Here is a 15402-nt window from a genome sequence, read left to right as displayed (position 1 = left end):
AATCTGCATGATAGAAAATACATGTGTGTGTTAAATCAATAAATAGTAATAAAAACAGGAGGTTATAGGCTGTGTAAGGAGCTATTGGCTAGGACTGATGAGAAAAATGCTGAATATAAAAGCGGATAAAAAATACCTTGTCTTCCCGACTGCGATAATAGTAAAATGTTTTTCCAATCAGAGCACACCAAACCAGCTTGGAGTGTCCATGTTTCACCTGCAGAAACAGCCCAGGAATAAAAAGATTTTCTTTCAACTTGTTTGCATGGGTTCATTTAATTTTTCTGGAAAACTTAGAATTGCACACACACACTTTTCTATCTTTCTCCCTCTTTGATAAAAAAAAGATTATTTTTTTTAAATATAGTTCTGAAGATCTACAAAGGAAAGGATATTTTGCTTCCTATTAAAGATGCTTTAATTTAAATTCTTGTTTAGTATAAGACACTGTTGAGTTTGATCATATTCCTACTTAGACCAACTTGGTTTGGCTGTCTGGGTTTAAATTCCAACCCATAGAAACTGCTGTACTAAAACACTGATTCAGACCTTGTCCGGGGGGGGGGGCGGGGGATGTCCAACCATCATGTAGGAAAGAGGATCATGTCAAAATGTCCCCAACCAGCTACATGGAGAAGCCCTGGTCCGCTTAAGACAGTAGAACCTTGCTTTGAGGAGCTTTTTATTTTGGCTGTCTTCAGGCTGCTACAGTATACTCAGCAAAGCAATGAAAAAGTAGCTCTTGAAAGGGCCAGACCCTGCTTCAGCCAAAGCTCTTCTGCTTAGCCTACACCTGAGAGACGAGATGGTGAATCCGAGTTCAAAGTCTATGTGAACCAACCTATCAATTAAGTATTGCAACAGTAGGTTTGTTACAGTCTATCAATGCTGGGTTTAATTCTTTTGCGTATTTACTGTAGTGGATGTTAATCTACCTGTGCTGTCCCATAGTTGTGTTGCATCTCAGCCTTTGCTAACCTGGTGCCCTCTATGTATTCTGGGCTACAACTCACATTAGCTCAATGGAAATTATAGTCCACAGCACCTAAGGAGCAGCAGGTTGGCAAAGGCCACTGTTTCTGGTGCAGATATGCAGTACCTTGGTGAGCCAGCCTTTCACAGTGGGTTTGGCATCACTGAGAGGGACTTCCGTAGGACTGGTCGCCTGCACCTTCAGGATGTTTTGAAGGACACAAATCCATTCCTCCAGAATGTTAGGAGAGTCAGCTGACAGGAAATAGGTTCGTTTTTCAGTGATGAGCTAAAGGTGAAGAAAATGTTGCATGTTGCTACAACCAAGCATGAAGGCTTTTGCCATATTAATGTTGTTATTGCAGTAAATGAGTTGCTTTCTAATTTTCTGGCCACAATCACTAGAACCTTTCAAGGCAAGATAAAAGTGCCTTGGGAACATAATAGAGGCACTGTGACTCTTCATCCATTTTGTTACCTGCCCCCCACAAAGCTAGGAAGCTGTTCAGCGATTTCTCCCATTGGCATTGATGAGCTGCCAAAGGGGGGGGGGGAGCAGAACTGCGACACACTCAGTGAGATGAATTGCCAGTGTGTTGTTTATTATGACACACACCTAAAAATTTAGTTGCTCTTCAATGCCATTCGAGGATATAAAAATCAAGCTAAGTCAGGGATCAGCAAACTCTTTCATTGGGGGGCCGGTCCACTGTCACTCAGACCTTGTGGAGGGCCAGACTATATTTTGAAAGGGAAAAAAAGGAAAAAATTCCTATGCCCCACAAATAACCCAGAGGTGCATTTTAAATAAAAGGACACATTCTACTCATGTAAAAACACCAGGCAGGCCCCACAAATAACCCAGAGGTGCATTTTAAATAAAAGGACACATTCTACTCATGTAAAAACACGCTGATTCCCGAACCGTCCGTGGGCCGGATTTAGAAGGCGATTGGGCCAAATCTGGCCCCTGGGCCTTAGTTTGCCTATTCATGGGCTAGGTGATATCCAGAGAAGAACTGGCAGCACAAGAAATTCCAGAAGAAATTCCAGCGGCAGCACTGCTCTGCAAACATTGCAGGAGCACTACTGCAAGTTTTGTACGAAGGGGACATAATAGCATAACAAGATCCCTGCTGGATTAGGCCAAAGGTCCCTTGAAGTCTAACATCCTGGTTGTCACAGTGGCTGACAAGATGCCTACAGGAAGCCCATAGGAAGGACCCAAGTGTAGCAGTGCTCTCTCCCCACTTGGGATTATCAACAACCAGTATTCAGTGGCATACTGCCTTAGACACTGGAGGTAGAAAATAGCCATCTTGAGTATAAGTGATGTCAGCAGGATTTAACCTTTGTCAAATATGGCTGATAGTTACGAAATTTCGTGTGATGTGAGAATGTATCTGTATCCTAACATCTTCCGATTTTGAAGACAAATTAAGAGAATGGATATGTGGCCCCTGTTGACTTTTCTGATATATTTGCATCTTCTGTTTTTATTTGTGTTTATATTTTATGTATGATGGAATAAATGGTTTTTTAAAAATTATGTATAATGAATCTGAACAGATCAAAGTGCTGTAATTTAGACGTTTCTGCATTATTGACAGAAGTGCAATAATACTTGGGAGACTTTACAGGAAAGTGGGCTGTGTCAAAACCTTTCTACAGCTTTCTTCAAACATTAAAGGTTAAGTTTACGTTGAGTATTAGGTTTCAGGTCTTCTAGTATATGAACTTAATCTGCCTGATCTTTTCTGCAGGGCAAAACCATATGAAAACCAAGAACTTCAATTTAGGTTTGTCATGACAGGGAAAGTTGTCTCAATTAAAACATTTTCTCTCCCTGCCAATCTCTGTTAGTGCCCTTTAGACTTCAGAAATAAGAAACAAAGGTCAAAAGCAATGCTCACTTGGAATGTTTGAGATCCTTCACCCCGTATGATCTGGCAAGAAGAATTCAGTTCCACCTGCCCCTGGGGCTTGCAGATGACATCACTCTGGAGAGAGGAAGGAAATGCAAGAGACAATGAACAATACGATATAAGGGATGGAGAAAAGGTGAGGCACAACCTCCAGGTAACATTCTGCATACGTGGCTGGTTTACTATATTCACAGCAGAGAAAGCACCAATGACATGATAATGTTGCTAATAAATATTTTAAAAATTAGGGCTGAAAACATGCATTGATCAATAAATTAATCAACAGCCCCAGTTTTAGTAGGTGGGACTGTGAGTGATGGTGGTTTTTGTGTGCGTTCTTTGGAGGGAATAATATCTCGATTCTGTTACTGATATTGGGGATAAAAAAACATATCAAAGATGGCCAAAGGATGAGTAGTTTATTAAAACTACTGAATATGAAGATTTGCTACTAACTCACCGGGGACTTATAATACATGATCTGTCCGTTTCTCAACACAAACCACCGCCTCTTCCATGCCTTCACTTGGTTGCCCATTTTCAGCAAATAGCCAGATTTCTCCAGTGGCTCCTAGATGAAAGAAAACAGATATATTTTCCTGTGCAATGGACAAGGTGCAAACCAGGGCTGGGGAACCTCAGACCCTCCAGCCCTCTTTAGCTGGGTTCCTTTGGGATTCCTCCAAGCCCAGAACCCCTCCCCAGTCACATCCCTCTCCCTAGGCCACACCCCTCACCAGCTGGCAGGCACCGGATTTGTTCTATTTGAAAAGGCTGATGCTAAGACTGCCCAAAGTGCAGATGGTGTTGGTGATGGTAGGGATAGCTTACACTGCACACTCCACCATCCGTGGAATAGGATGATGTCCGCTGCAACTTGTGCTCTGGTTCAGAATAATCTTCATCAACGGAGTAGGCATCAGGGGGGATGGCGTAGTCACTCTCCGAGCTTAGTGAAGACATAGAGACACCTGCTAGAAATAAAAAGAACCCAAGAACATGCATGCTTGCCTTGTTCAATAAGACCAAACTTGCATGCAGAACCAAAACTATTGAAACAGGCTCACAAAACTACCAATCATCTAACAGCCTAATTAGCTAAAGGGACCCCTGACCATTAGGTTCAGTCATGGCCGACTCTGGGGTTGCGGTGCTCATCTTGCTTTATTGGCTGAGGGAGCCGGTGTACAGCTTCTAGGTCATGTGGCCCGCATGACTAAGCCGCTTCTGGTGAACCAGAGCAGCACACGGAAACGCCGTTTACCTTCCTGCCGGAGCGGTACCTATTTATCTACTTGCACTTTGATGTGCTTTCGAACTGCTAGGTTGGCAGGAGCAGGGACTGAGCAACAGGAGCTCACCCCGTTGCGGGGGATTTGAACCGCCGACCTTCTGATCGGGAAGTCCTAGGCTCTGTGGTTTAACCCACAGTGCCACCCCGCGTCCCAAATAGCCTATTTACCAGTCATCTAATAACCCAAAATTAACATTACTAGCAAAATGCCTTGATTGCAAAGGCAAAACTGACACACCTTTTCCCTAGTGTATGACCTGTTTTGAGATGTTCATTGTTTTTAGAGCTGAAGCAGCAAGATTTCAGGTGGACTAACAGAAGGATCGCAGTAAAGTTTATGAACTTTCCCCCATATGGGGAGCTGACTTATAATTTACAGCAGATAAAAGATAATCTCTAGACTGGTTTTTTTAAAACACACTTACTTGGCAGTAAGCTCCACTGAAGTGGAAGTGCCTAGAATTGTGCTGATAGTTCTACTACAGTTGAAGCCCCAAATTCCCTGATGATTCTGGTCTGCTACCTGCAGATGCTTTTAAATCATTTTAAAGCTGCTTCTCCCAGCAATCCAGAAAGCAATCCTGCACTTCCTTCCTCTTACCTCGCTTCACTGCACGAGGACTGCCTGGTATGCTTGCTTTTCTGCATTCAGATCCTGCATTGGAGGTTCTGAAGCTGACATGAGAGCTGCAGTCATCATCAGAGCCGGAGGACTCGTCTAGGAAAGGAACGTTGCTGATTTGGGTAGCTTTCTGGAAAACAAGCCTCCAAAGTCAGGATGAAAGGGAACGTAGGCATCACAGTTCACAAGAACCTTTCGTAAACTGCCTTGAGGTTTTTAGTTTTGTTTCTACAGATAAGCAGCATATACATTTTACAAGAAAGAAAACAAAGAGCTAGAACAGTTACATTGTTCTGTCTCTAAACCAGTTACATTGTTCTGTCTCTACACTCTGCCCCTAGATCAAAAGAAGCAAGCCCCTCTAGTTGTTCATTTCATTCTCCATGCCCTAGAGCAGGCACAGGCAAACTTGGCCCTCCAGATGTTTTGAGACTACAGTTCCCATCATCCCTGACCACTGGTCCTGTTAGCTAGGGATGATGGGAGTTGTAGTCCCAAAACACCTGGAGGGCCGAGTTTGCATATGCCTGCACTACCAATGGCAATTAGGGTTAGGGGGAAAAGGCAGAAGTTTAGGAAGGAGAGATACACATGATTTCTGCTTGAATCCAAGGCTGTGGCTATGGGAGAAGCAAGACCTTCTTGTGGTGTTAATGCCGTGAGCCCCTCCATCGTAGGCTCAGGTTGTATATATGTGTAAATAAACTGTTTCTTTAAGACACTACAGTCTCTGCTGTCCCTCAATCTCAGGAAACTGTAAGCACTTACAACCCCTGGAATCCTGCACTGATTGGAGATTGGGTTGGCGTGCAACAACATCGTCTTATTTTAGTTAGTATTTAACAGGTTGCGGTAGAAAAAGTATCTCATGGGGAACAAAAAGTAAGCCTGCTCCGCGCTTTCCCATGACGTCTTTATGCTACAGTGGTGCCCCGCAAGACGAACGCCTTGCGAGACGAAAAACTCGCAAGACGAAAGGTTTATTCGTTTTCGAGTTGCTTCGCAAGACGAAAGGTTTTTTCGTTTTCGAGTTGCTTCGCAAGACGAATTTCCCTATGGGCTTGCTTCGTAAAACGAAGCTTGCCCCCGCACCCCGGACCTCTTTTGAAGCAAGGGGCGGCGGGGAGAAGATTGCTTCTCCCCGTTGCCAGCCCCGCAATCTTCGGGGACAGAGGGGAAGGTGCGTGCGCGCCTTCCCCTGTCCCCAGACCCCTTTTGAACCAAGGGGCGGCAACGGGGAGAAGCAATCTTCTCCCCTCCGCCCCTTGCTTCAAAAGAGGGGACAGAGGGGAAGGCGCGCGCGCGCCTTCCCCTCTGTCCCCAGACCCCTTTTGAACAAAGGGGCGGCAACGGGGAGAAGCGATTCTCCCCGCTGCCCCTTCCCTTGCTTTAAAACAGGTCCCCTCTGTCCCCGGACGGTCTCCATAGGAACGCATTGATTGATTTTCAATGCATTCCTATGGGAAACTGTGCTTCGCAAGACGAAAAACTCGCAAGAAGAAAAAACTTGCGGAACGAATTAATTTCGTCTTGCGAGGCACCACTGTATTTTGGGCTCACTTCTGGGTTGTGCATCATTCGGACGAGTCTAACGTGGTCATTGCCTGTAATTTCAAATGCAAATATGAGCCTAGCTTGAGGTTTTTCTGACTTCTGGGAAGAGGATGAGACCAGGCAGCGTGTGTGTGGTGTGTGTGCAGACATACAGCACAGGCAAGATTCACTTAATGGCTATCTAGACAATTTAAGGTGTAGCCATGCAAGTATGAGACATCTTCATGCATACAAGAAGACTGACCTGGACTGAATGATAGACCTGCAGACAACCTATTGATTGTGCCTTCATCCTGATTTGCTTGCACAAAGTTTACATGGGGGTTAGATTACATGCATGCATGTATGCATGATGGTCTTCTGCCTGATTTGAATGTTCACTTGATTCCTCAGTAAACCTTCCTCAGTAAACTGAATAGCTTTATTACAAATGTAATTACTTTTGCTTATGGTTTTCTGCCAGTAATAAGAAATTAGATTTCCAAGGACCTATTTCCATCACAGGTCTGCTTTGCATGTGCTCTGTTCTGTCTAGTTTCTTGGCAGGTTTAAGAAAAACATGAACCAAAATTGTGTGTGAATTGTTCACACAACGCTGGAGCACACATTTTGTATACCTGTTATATGCATTTTGTACACATTATTTCCCTAAAATATACATTTTGTATACTTTTCAAAGCATTTCCCCATAAAATATGCACTTATAGGTATGCTTAATATAAAATATACCTTACTGTGTGCAATTTTTGTTTGTACTGAAACTGCATCACAAAACTCAGAGAAGTGCATAATTCAGTTGATACCTGCATTCAGATTTGCATATGGGTCAGGACTGGAGAATTAGATCAGTTCCCTTTAAAATGTTGACTGAACAAATTTCTCCTCCATCTCTGCTATGAGCTCTCCTACGCATTTATTGCTTTCCACATCTGTTCCCACAGAGTTGTCCCCCTTCCCATATTGGTCCTAACACAAGTGTCATCGTTCTTACCCCTTTTAGCATGGTGTACACAGGCACAGTGACATTTCTGTAAATGAGGCAGGTGAACGTTCCAGCGGGTGAATAGCTTGAAGAATTTGAAGCTGAGATTTTTATACGTAAAGGAAAGAAAGAAAAATGACAAGCTGCAATTAGCATCCCCACAGCATGTTTAAATGGATGGGTTTAAATTAGCTAGATGGGGCTATGTGGATAATCAACATTTATGTGGTAACAGGGGCTCTGACCAAGATTAACAAATGACCATTATATCTGAAACCACATTGAAAGACTATGTGTTGGTAAAGACTACCCATCTTTCATCTCCCATATCTCCATCACAAAGAAAGCATAATTGATGGAGGTGCCCTTTAGTGGAGCACTAAATTTCCTTGTTGTGTCTGTGACTAAATGCCCTTTATCACCAAACATACAGTATACCAGCAAATGTGGTATAAATTCAGTCCGTAGTACATTTATCACAGAAGAGTTTACATGACCAAATGTTCTGAAAATATACCACCGGATAACACTAGTGGTATCTGGTCATGTATAGAATCTTTGGGACAATTTTGGCTAGTACTTACTCTGGCTAGAAGAGTCACTCCCAAGAGCCACTTCTGAAAGCCTCATGCCAGACTTGGCTACTGCATAGATCCGACTCTCCTAAAACAAGGGGGAAAGATCAAGGGAAAAGACAAAGCAAAAATGTAACTTTTGGTGAACTTAAGGCAACTTGGGCTGCTTTGTCCCTTCTTCGGGTCCTGTCGTCTTTATGAGAGAGTTTCTAGCAACTGAGCTACAAGCATATCTCTCAGGTGGCACAAACGCGTAAGCTGTCTTTTGGATAGAGACACAAAAGGTCCACCTACAGTTTAATTGTAAATAGACTCTTCTTGGAAGCACACATCGGGAGGGAAGAGGATGGGGTGCATGGGGGAAGAGGAGATGCAAGAGAAAGGGAGGTGTTGAGCACACTCTTTTTACCAGCTGCTTCTCCCCTACAAATAATGCACCTCCAATTCTGTTTGAAAGAGCGAAGCAGTGGTCATAGTCGTATTGGCTTGATAATGTGTAGTTTCAATCTCTGATATATACCCTGAAGCAACTGTTAAACACACAAGAAATTAGAAGAGAAAGGAGAAAATAAGTTCACATCAAAATTATATGTGTTCATTCTCAATACCTACATACATCTAAAAAAAAGGAAAGAAGAACAAAGATATGAAAATTCTTGCAGAGATATGGGGGAAAAATTATTTACAAAAGCATCTCGGCTTCCTGGTGCTACAACTTGGGTTGGAGTATTGTTTAGGAGTTTTTGTATATTTATTTTAGATATTGTTTCCAGTTCCTCTGATGGCAAATAGAATTTGTCCCTAATATATAACATGTGGATATATAATATTAGATTAAAATAACAACACCTTTGCAATATGCACAGTTATTTCCAAGCTGCAATGATTTTGTTGGTGGTGGGTTTTTTTAATATAAAAAATGCAGTGAATTAAAGTCTTGGGGCATGTACTGAATTCTGAATATCTTACCCAAGATGGAAATCTGTGCAGCGGAGGAGTGGGTGGCTTGCCTCCTGGGTCCATCACTCTGGTTTCAGAAGTCCATGTCTCCTTATTACAGCAAGATTGCTGGTGAATCTCTTCATCCATCCCTGCCTCCTCCCCCAAACAGTCTTCCATCTCCATGTTCTCAGCTACTTCCTCATCTATATCAGTCTCTTCCACTTGTCCCCGGCAATGTGAAGCAGCACTTATAGGCTTAAAAGTGCCGATATCATTGTTCACCACATGATGGAAGGAATCTGCTCCTGCCTGTGGTTGGCTATAATGCCGCTTGGCGAGCAGGATGCTGTCCCTTGGATTGCTAGGAGTCCGAACTTTGGGGAGGGTCATGCTGTTACCTAGTCCAGCTTCCCTTCCTGGGAAATTGTGGGAGGTTGAAGTAATGGATTTTGGCAACTTCAGGGCTGGAGTTGAAGTTGAAAGAGAACCATTAAGAACATTTTTCACTTCACCAGATGAGGATGAGTGCAACCTATGAGTTCTGAAGTCAGCACTCAGTCCATCTGCTGGCTTGCACAAGTCAGATAATGTCTTGTCTGAATCACCAATGGAATTCTGCAGTTCCTCCAGGGGAGACTGAAAAGTTAAAGCTCCATGAAACTTCACAGTCTCAGCTTGGTGGTTTGATGATGGGCAGATTTGGGTATGTGCCATGGGGACCAGGTCATTTACCGAAGAGTTCTGGTAGTCTGGGAAGTCAGAGATAAGCCTCAGTGAGCTCCGAGAAGGCACCGATTTGTTCACCTCACCCGTTACACAGGCATCATTCATAAATACCACACTTGCTATATAAGGAACCCCTTTCATGGATACACTCTGATATGCCTGTTTGATATCCATTGCAAGAATCCTGGAATCCCGGTCTGAGTTCTCAAGGAGGCAGGACAATCGGTCTCGAAACAGCTGGATGTTGCAGTTGGAAACAGATTCTTCAGAAGGCACAGTCATCAAATCTGCAATTGGGAAAAGACGTCAGAACATAAGAAGGCCCATCTAGTCCAGCATTCTGTTCTCACAACCAACCAGGACCTGAGTGCAACACCACTCTCTCCACTTGTGATTCCCAACAACTGATGTTTCATAGACCTGCTGCCTCTGATGCTCAAGGTAGAACACAGCCATTGTAACTAGTAGCCATGAATCGCCTTATCCTCTATGTATTTGGCTGATTCTCTTTCAAAGCCAGCCAAGATAGTGGCCATCACCACATCTTCTGGGAGAAAATGTTGTACTTTAATCATGTTCTTTGTGAAGAAGTACTTTCTTTTGTCCGTCTTGGAATCTACCAAGATTCAACTTTCAATGACTCCAAGTTCAAGCATTATGACAGAAGGAGAACAACTTTTCCCTCTCCACTTTCTCCATCATTTTATGCACATCTTACCATGTCCCCCTTTTCTCCAACCTAAAAAACCCTGTTTTTAACTTTTATGTTTTTATTGTGTAGTTTTGCTTTGTTTTTACTGTTGTAAACTGCTTTGATTTTTTGTGATATAGTGGTATATAGATATTTTTTATAAACTTTGTACAAACTTCTTTATCATGGCAAAAATTGTGCCCTGTATATATCTAAACAATTAGGAGCGTCTGTCTGGGTTTGTTTGTTTTCTTCCTCCATCTCCATCCCTTTGGTCCTCGGTGTCATGTCTTTTAGATTGCTAGTCTGAGCAGTGACTCTCTTTTGCAAAATTTGATCTGTAAGCCACTATTTCAGCTGAAGAGTTTAGTTTCATTAATTAAATACTCCCAGGATACTGGATCAAAATATCCAATGAATATTGTAAACTTTTTTAAAAATAATAATAATTTTATTAATATTATATTATTACACTTTGTAGCCAAAAATCGTTATATAATCATATGTAGAAAACTTGTTCCATTAGACCACTATTCTAAAAACAGGAATTTATCATCTTTAAGCCCAAATCATTTGAAACCCCTCCTACCCATCCATGCTGATAGTTCTGGTGATCTGTAATTAGAGGACAAATATGGCCAGGTAATACAGTTCAGATTATAACACCCCCAATAGCTCTTACAGGTCTATTCTGAGCAACAAACTAGTGAAATGGCATTCCTCATTTGTACACCAAAGGAGAAAGATTCCTTTGTAACCAGCAAAATCAATAATCCGTATAATGCTGTCAAAAGTGATCTGTATTAAACATGGTAAATGTACCTGCAGTTTTCCAGGTAAACAAAACAGTAGATAAATCTGTTAATCAGTAGAGATGTCTGCAAGAGATTGATTTTATTTCCAGAGCAGTGGTTAAATTTACAAATAAATAAATGAGGAGCTAGAGAGACTCATAAGGCTGGACTTCTTATTTGGAAGTTCTGCCTGTTAATCCCAAACACACTTGGGTACGTAGTGGAGAGACTGTGGCTATTTAAAAGTGAAGAAAATCCACTCTGCATATGTTCAAAGGCAATGCTTTATGCATTATGACTTGTCACATTGCCATGCTGAGCATGGAAGACAAGGGATTAAACCCTGGTTCAAATTAGCCCTTATGTTGGAGAATCTGAATTGAATCAGACACAATGAGACAGTACAATTATGTGCAGGAGTCAATGTATCATTCAGAGCTGTCTGATTGGTGGCATTTTGGGAACACTTAATACCAGGTTATTATAGCAACCATTTCATTCCGCTAGCAATCAAAACGGATGGGAAGTTGTTTGCAAAGCTTTCAACTGGAAAGGTGCTTGCGCTTGCAGAGAACTGAGGCCAGTCAGGTAATATTGGCACAGGATTGGCACCTCCATGCACCTCCATACAATTCTCCTCTGCTCCAGGTTGTTTGCCTGTGCATCATGGCTATGCCTACTTTGCTGTTAGAGAGCGAGCGAGCGCAATTTGGAAAATACAATTCCCTTACATTTGAAATGTTAATCATATTGCAGTGAGGAATGAAGTTTTCAGGACCCAGTACAAAGAACCCATATCTTTAGTTGCACAGAGGGAGAACAAACACTATAAATGCAAACTAGGCTTCCCTGTATCTGAAGAAGTGTGCTTGCACACGAAAGCTCATACCAAGAACTAACTTAGTTGGTCTTTAAGGTGCTACTGGAAGGAATTTTTTTATTTTGACTAGGCTTCCCCCAGTAACTTTCAATGTATCTATGTGCAGTAGAAAGGCATGGGAGCCCAATATTCACTATCATGCCCCAGTATGAATTGTACACTATGTGAATAGGCCCATAGAAAATGTAATGAATGATTGAGATGGGTGACATATTATACAGTGGTACCTCGGGTTACATACACTTCAGGTTACATACGCTTCAGGTTACAGACTCCACTAACACAGAAATAGTACCTTGGGCAGTGGCGTAGCGTGGGTTGTCAGCACCCGGGGCAAGGCAAGTAATTTGCGCCCCCTAACCCGTGGATTTGCACCCCCTAACCCTAACCCCCAGATGTTGCGCCCGGTGCGGCCGGCCCCCCCTGCACCCCCCACGCTACGCCACTGACCTTGGGTTAAGAACTTTGCTTCAGAATGAGAACAGAAATTGTACTCTGGCAGCGCGGCAGCAGCAGGAGGCCCCATTAGCTAAAGTGGTGCTTCAGGTTAAGAACAGTTTCAGGTTAAGAATGGACCTCCAGAACGAATTAAGTACTTAACCCGAGGTACCACTGTACATGTCACAGGTTTAAAAAGGTACAGCAATATTACCCATACTTTAGGTTAGGGATGGCGAACCTATGGCCCATCAGATCTTGCTGGACTACAGTTCCCACAATCCCTGACCATAGGCTTTGCTGGCTAAGGCTAATGGGAGTTTGGAGTTCAACAACAACTGGAGGGCAGCCACAGGATCCCCAACTGGGTTTTATGTACTAGCTGCAGGAAATAACGATATAGCACAGATACATTGGTTGGTCCTCGGCAATTGCGTAAGCCACGTAAAGGGTGGGGCTATTCTTAGTTGTACAAGAACATACTTGGGACGGAGAGGTTTAATGAGATTTTGCAGTTCTTGTACTTAGCAGGTACAAGAACAACGTCGGTGTCAAAGCAACATCCATGGAACATCTACAATCCACATTTAGGTGGACCCATGAACTTTGCCTGTGAGCATCCAAACATGTCAGGAAATGACCGAGTGCATAGTAAAAAAAGAAAAAAGAAAATCTGCTTATGATTTTCAGAAAGTAGCTTCACCCTTAGGATAATATCTAAAGCTTGATGTTACCCCCCCTAAAGGTAATGGATTTTCTGCCACTGACATTAGTTATAGCCTTTACAGCTGAATTAATAGACCAGCCATTAGTATGGAGACAGAAACAGAGATCTCACAGACAGCCTGCCTCAAAGTATATATTTTTTAAAAAAAACTGAGATATATATATATGATGGAAAATGGAAATATATTCTGCTCATTCTGCCTCTGTGTACTAGAAGGAAACTACAAATGGCTAAAGTGAAACTTGCACAGAGATCTGAGGGTTCTTCTTTTCACTTTCCCTGCTGGTTCCTAGACATTTATTTTAAAAATTACATATTTACCTTGCAGCGCTGCTTGAAGGACTTTGATCTGCTCAGTCAGCTTCAGGTTATAACCCTTGAGGTAATGGTTTTCCATCTCGAGCTGTGAAACAGTAGAAGAAAACACTTTATGTTAAAAAAAATCATTTAAAGTATATTTCTTTTACGAACAGTTCTGTCCAGATTTTTGGCTTTAATAAAATTTCAAGAAAATTAAGAGAATTAATTGAAAATTCCTACCTTCTTCGAAAGGAAGGCCTATCTCTAGGAAGAGTTCTCTTTGTCTTGTATATTTACGGCCAAACAGTATGACGATCTGCTTAACCAATAAGCTTGGACTTCACTAACTAAATTACTAAACAAGTACAGTGGTACCTCGGGTTAAGTACTTAATTCATTCCGGAGGTCCGTTCTTAACCTGAAACTGCTCTTAACCTGAAGCACCACTTTAGCTAATGGGGTCTCCTGCTGCCGCAGGTGCCACCAGAGCACAATTTCTGTTCTCATCCTGAAGCAAAGTTCTTAACCTGAAGCACTATTTCTGGGTTAGCGGAGTCTGCAACCTGAAGCATATGTAACCTGAGGTACCACTGTACATAGGTTGTACTGTAAGAGTCATTACTGGCCCAGTTCTACAGTCCATCGGCACACAAAAGAAGGCACACAGCTGTACACATTGTCTTCTCCAACAGTGCAATGCAGAAGTTTACATGTCACTGCAGAGCAGAATATCCCTACTGAGGTGTCACTACAAGCACCCCTTTCATGCCAATGCAGTTGTACAATTCTATGGACTAGGGGTGTGGAAGAAACAAACTGGCCATCACCTCTCTTAGTTTAGCTGTCACCCAGTCTTTAATTTTGGCAGCCTTTTCTTGGACAATTTTAGCATCATCCGCTCTCAGTTGCTTCTGTGAAGAAGAGAAATAGACAAATGTTATAAGACAGCAGCAGATCCATTTGACTTGAAGAAATTGCAGGTGTAGCCATGGGCAACAGCTCATGATTCTTGCACAATTCTTGAATAGCAGTAAGGAATATTCTGGAGACTTTGTGGAAACTTGCCCTACAAATCAGAACTAGACCACAGACCTCAGGTGCCAGAAGGAACGTCTTTCCCCGTAGTAATTTGCCTATGTGCTAATATTTAGAGCCTCTCCACCAGGTGCTCCAGTCATCTAAAGTAAAGCTAGTGGCAAACAGAGAGAGCCTTCTCAGTGCATCTTTTCCCTCTTAATATATTCTGTTATTGACTTAAATCACATAGCTGTTTCCTATAGTTATTTATTGCCAGCTGTGACAACTTAACTCTTCTGCCCCATACTTCTTCTTTTTAAACTAATTTCTTTTTCTTTTCTTCTCTTTCTGCAAACTGTTTGTAGTTATTAGATTTATTTATGTATAATGAAAAAAAGAAAGCCTTCTCAGTGCTGGCATTGTGTTTGTGGAATTCCCTCTGCCATTGAGAAGCATGCCTGGCACCAACTGCATTATCATTTAGGTGCCAGGCATAATTCCTCCCCCTTCCAGTCATAAATAAATAAATAAATAAATAAATAAATAAATAAATAAATAAATATTGTTCTTCTTCTAACGTATTAATTACTATTATGGGGAATATCCAGTTTTGTGCAAGCAGACACAATGAGACTTTTCCTTCCTCCCCCTCCCTGCCACAGTTCTCTCGAATCAGCTTCAGAGATCCGCAACACACCAGAACAGATTTGGGGGCCATATGAGGGAACTGCAAGGGGAGAAAGAGGAAGTCCCATTGCATGAGTTCACCCATTTTATTTGGGATGTCACCTGTTTTATTTATGTATGTTATATTGTTTCTGGAAACTCTACTCAAGGGCAGCAATAACTGTTTCGAATAAATAAATATTGACCTGAGAAGGGGGAGACAGACATAAATGCATTTTAGAAGCAGGAAGAGAAGCCATAATATCATATGGTACCTTTCCCACTGGCTGCGGAGGC

The 15402-nt window shown here is 42.3% G+C and overlaps 1 protein-coding gene across 5 annotated transcripts in view; it reads right to left on the bottom strand.

Moving 5' to 3' along the window:
* PLEKHH1 (pleckstrin homology, MyTH4 and FERM domain containing H1) overlaps positions 1-15402 on the bottom strand; it is a 53202-nt gene that overhangs the window by 17832 nt on the left and 19968 nt on the right. For 3 of the 5 annotated variants that reach the window (XM_081212818.1, XM_081212821.1, XM_081212819.1), the window contains exons 5-15: positions 14250-14333; positions 13444-13525; positions 8894-9879; positions 7934-8012; positions 7359-7450; positions 4793-4943; positions 3729-3871; positions 3358-3468; positions 2886-2972; positions 1100-1261; positions 137-217 (exon numbers count right to left, since the gene is read on the bottom strand). In XM_081212818.1, the coding sequence (XP_081068944.1) occupies positions 137-217; positions 1100-1261; positions 2886-2972; positions 3358-3468; positions 3729-3871; positions 4793-4943; positions 7359-7450; positions 7934-8012; positions 8894-9879; positions 13444-13525; positions 14250-14333 (2058 nt within the window). The remainder of the gene's footprint in view (positions 1-136; positions 218-1099; positions 1262-2885; positions 2973-3357; positions 3469-3728; positions 3872-4792; positions 4944-7358; positions 7451-7933; positions 8013-8893; positions 9880-13443; positions 13526-14249; positions 14334-15402) is intronic. The other 2 variants (XM_081212820.1, XM_081212822.1) reach the window with 1 other exon arrangement.

The sequence above is a fragment of the Podarcis bocagei genome, assembly GCF_964188305.1.
Source record: "Podarcis bocagei genome assembly, chromosome: 1".
NCBI classification, from domain to species: domain Eukaryota; kingdom Metazoa; phylum Chordata; class Lepidosauria; order Squamata; family Lacertidae; genus Podarcis; species Podarcis bocagei.
This window is presented reverse-complemented; position numbering and strand designations above follow the sequence as displayed.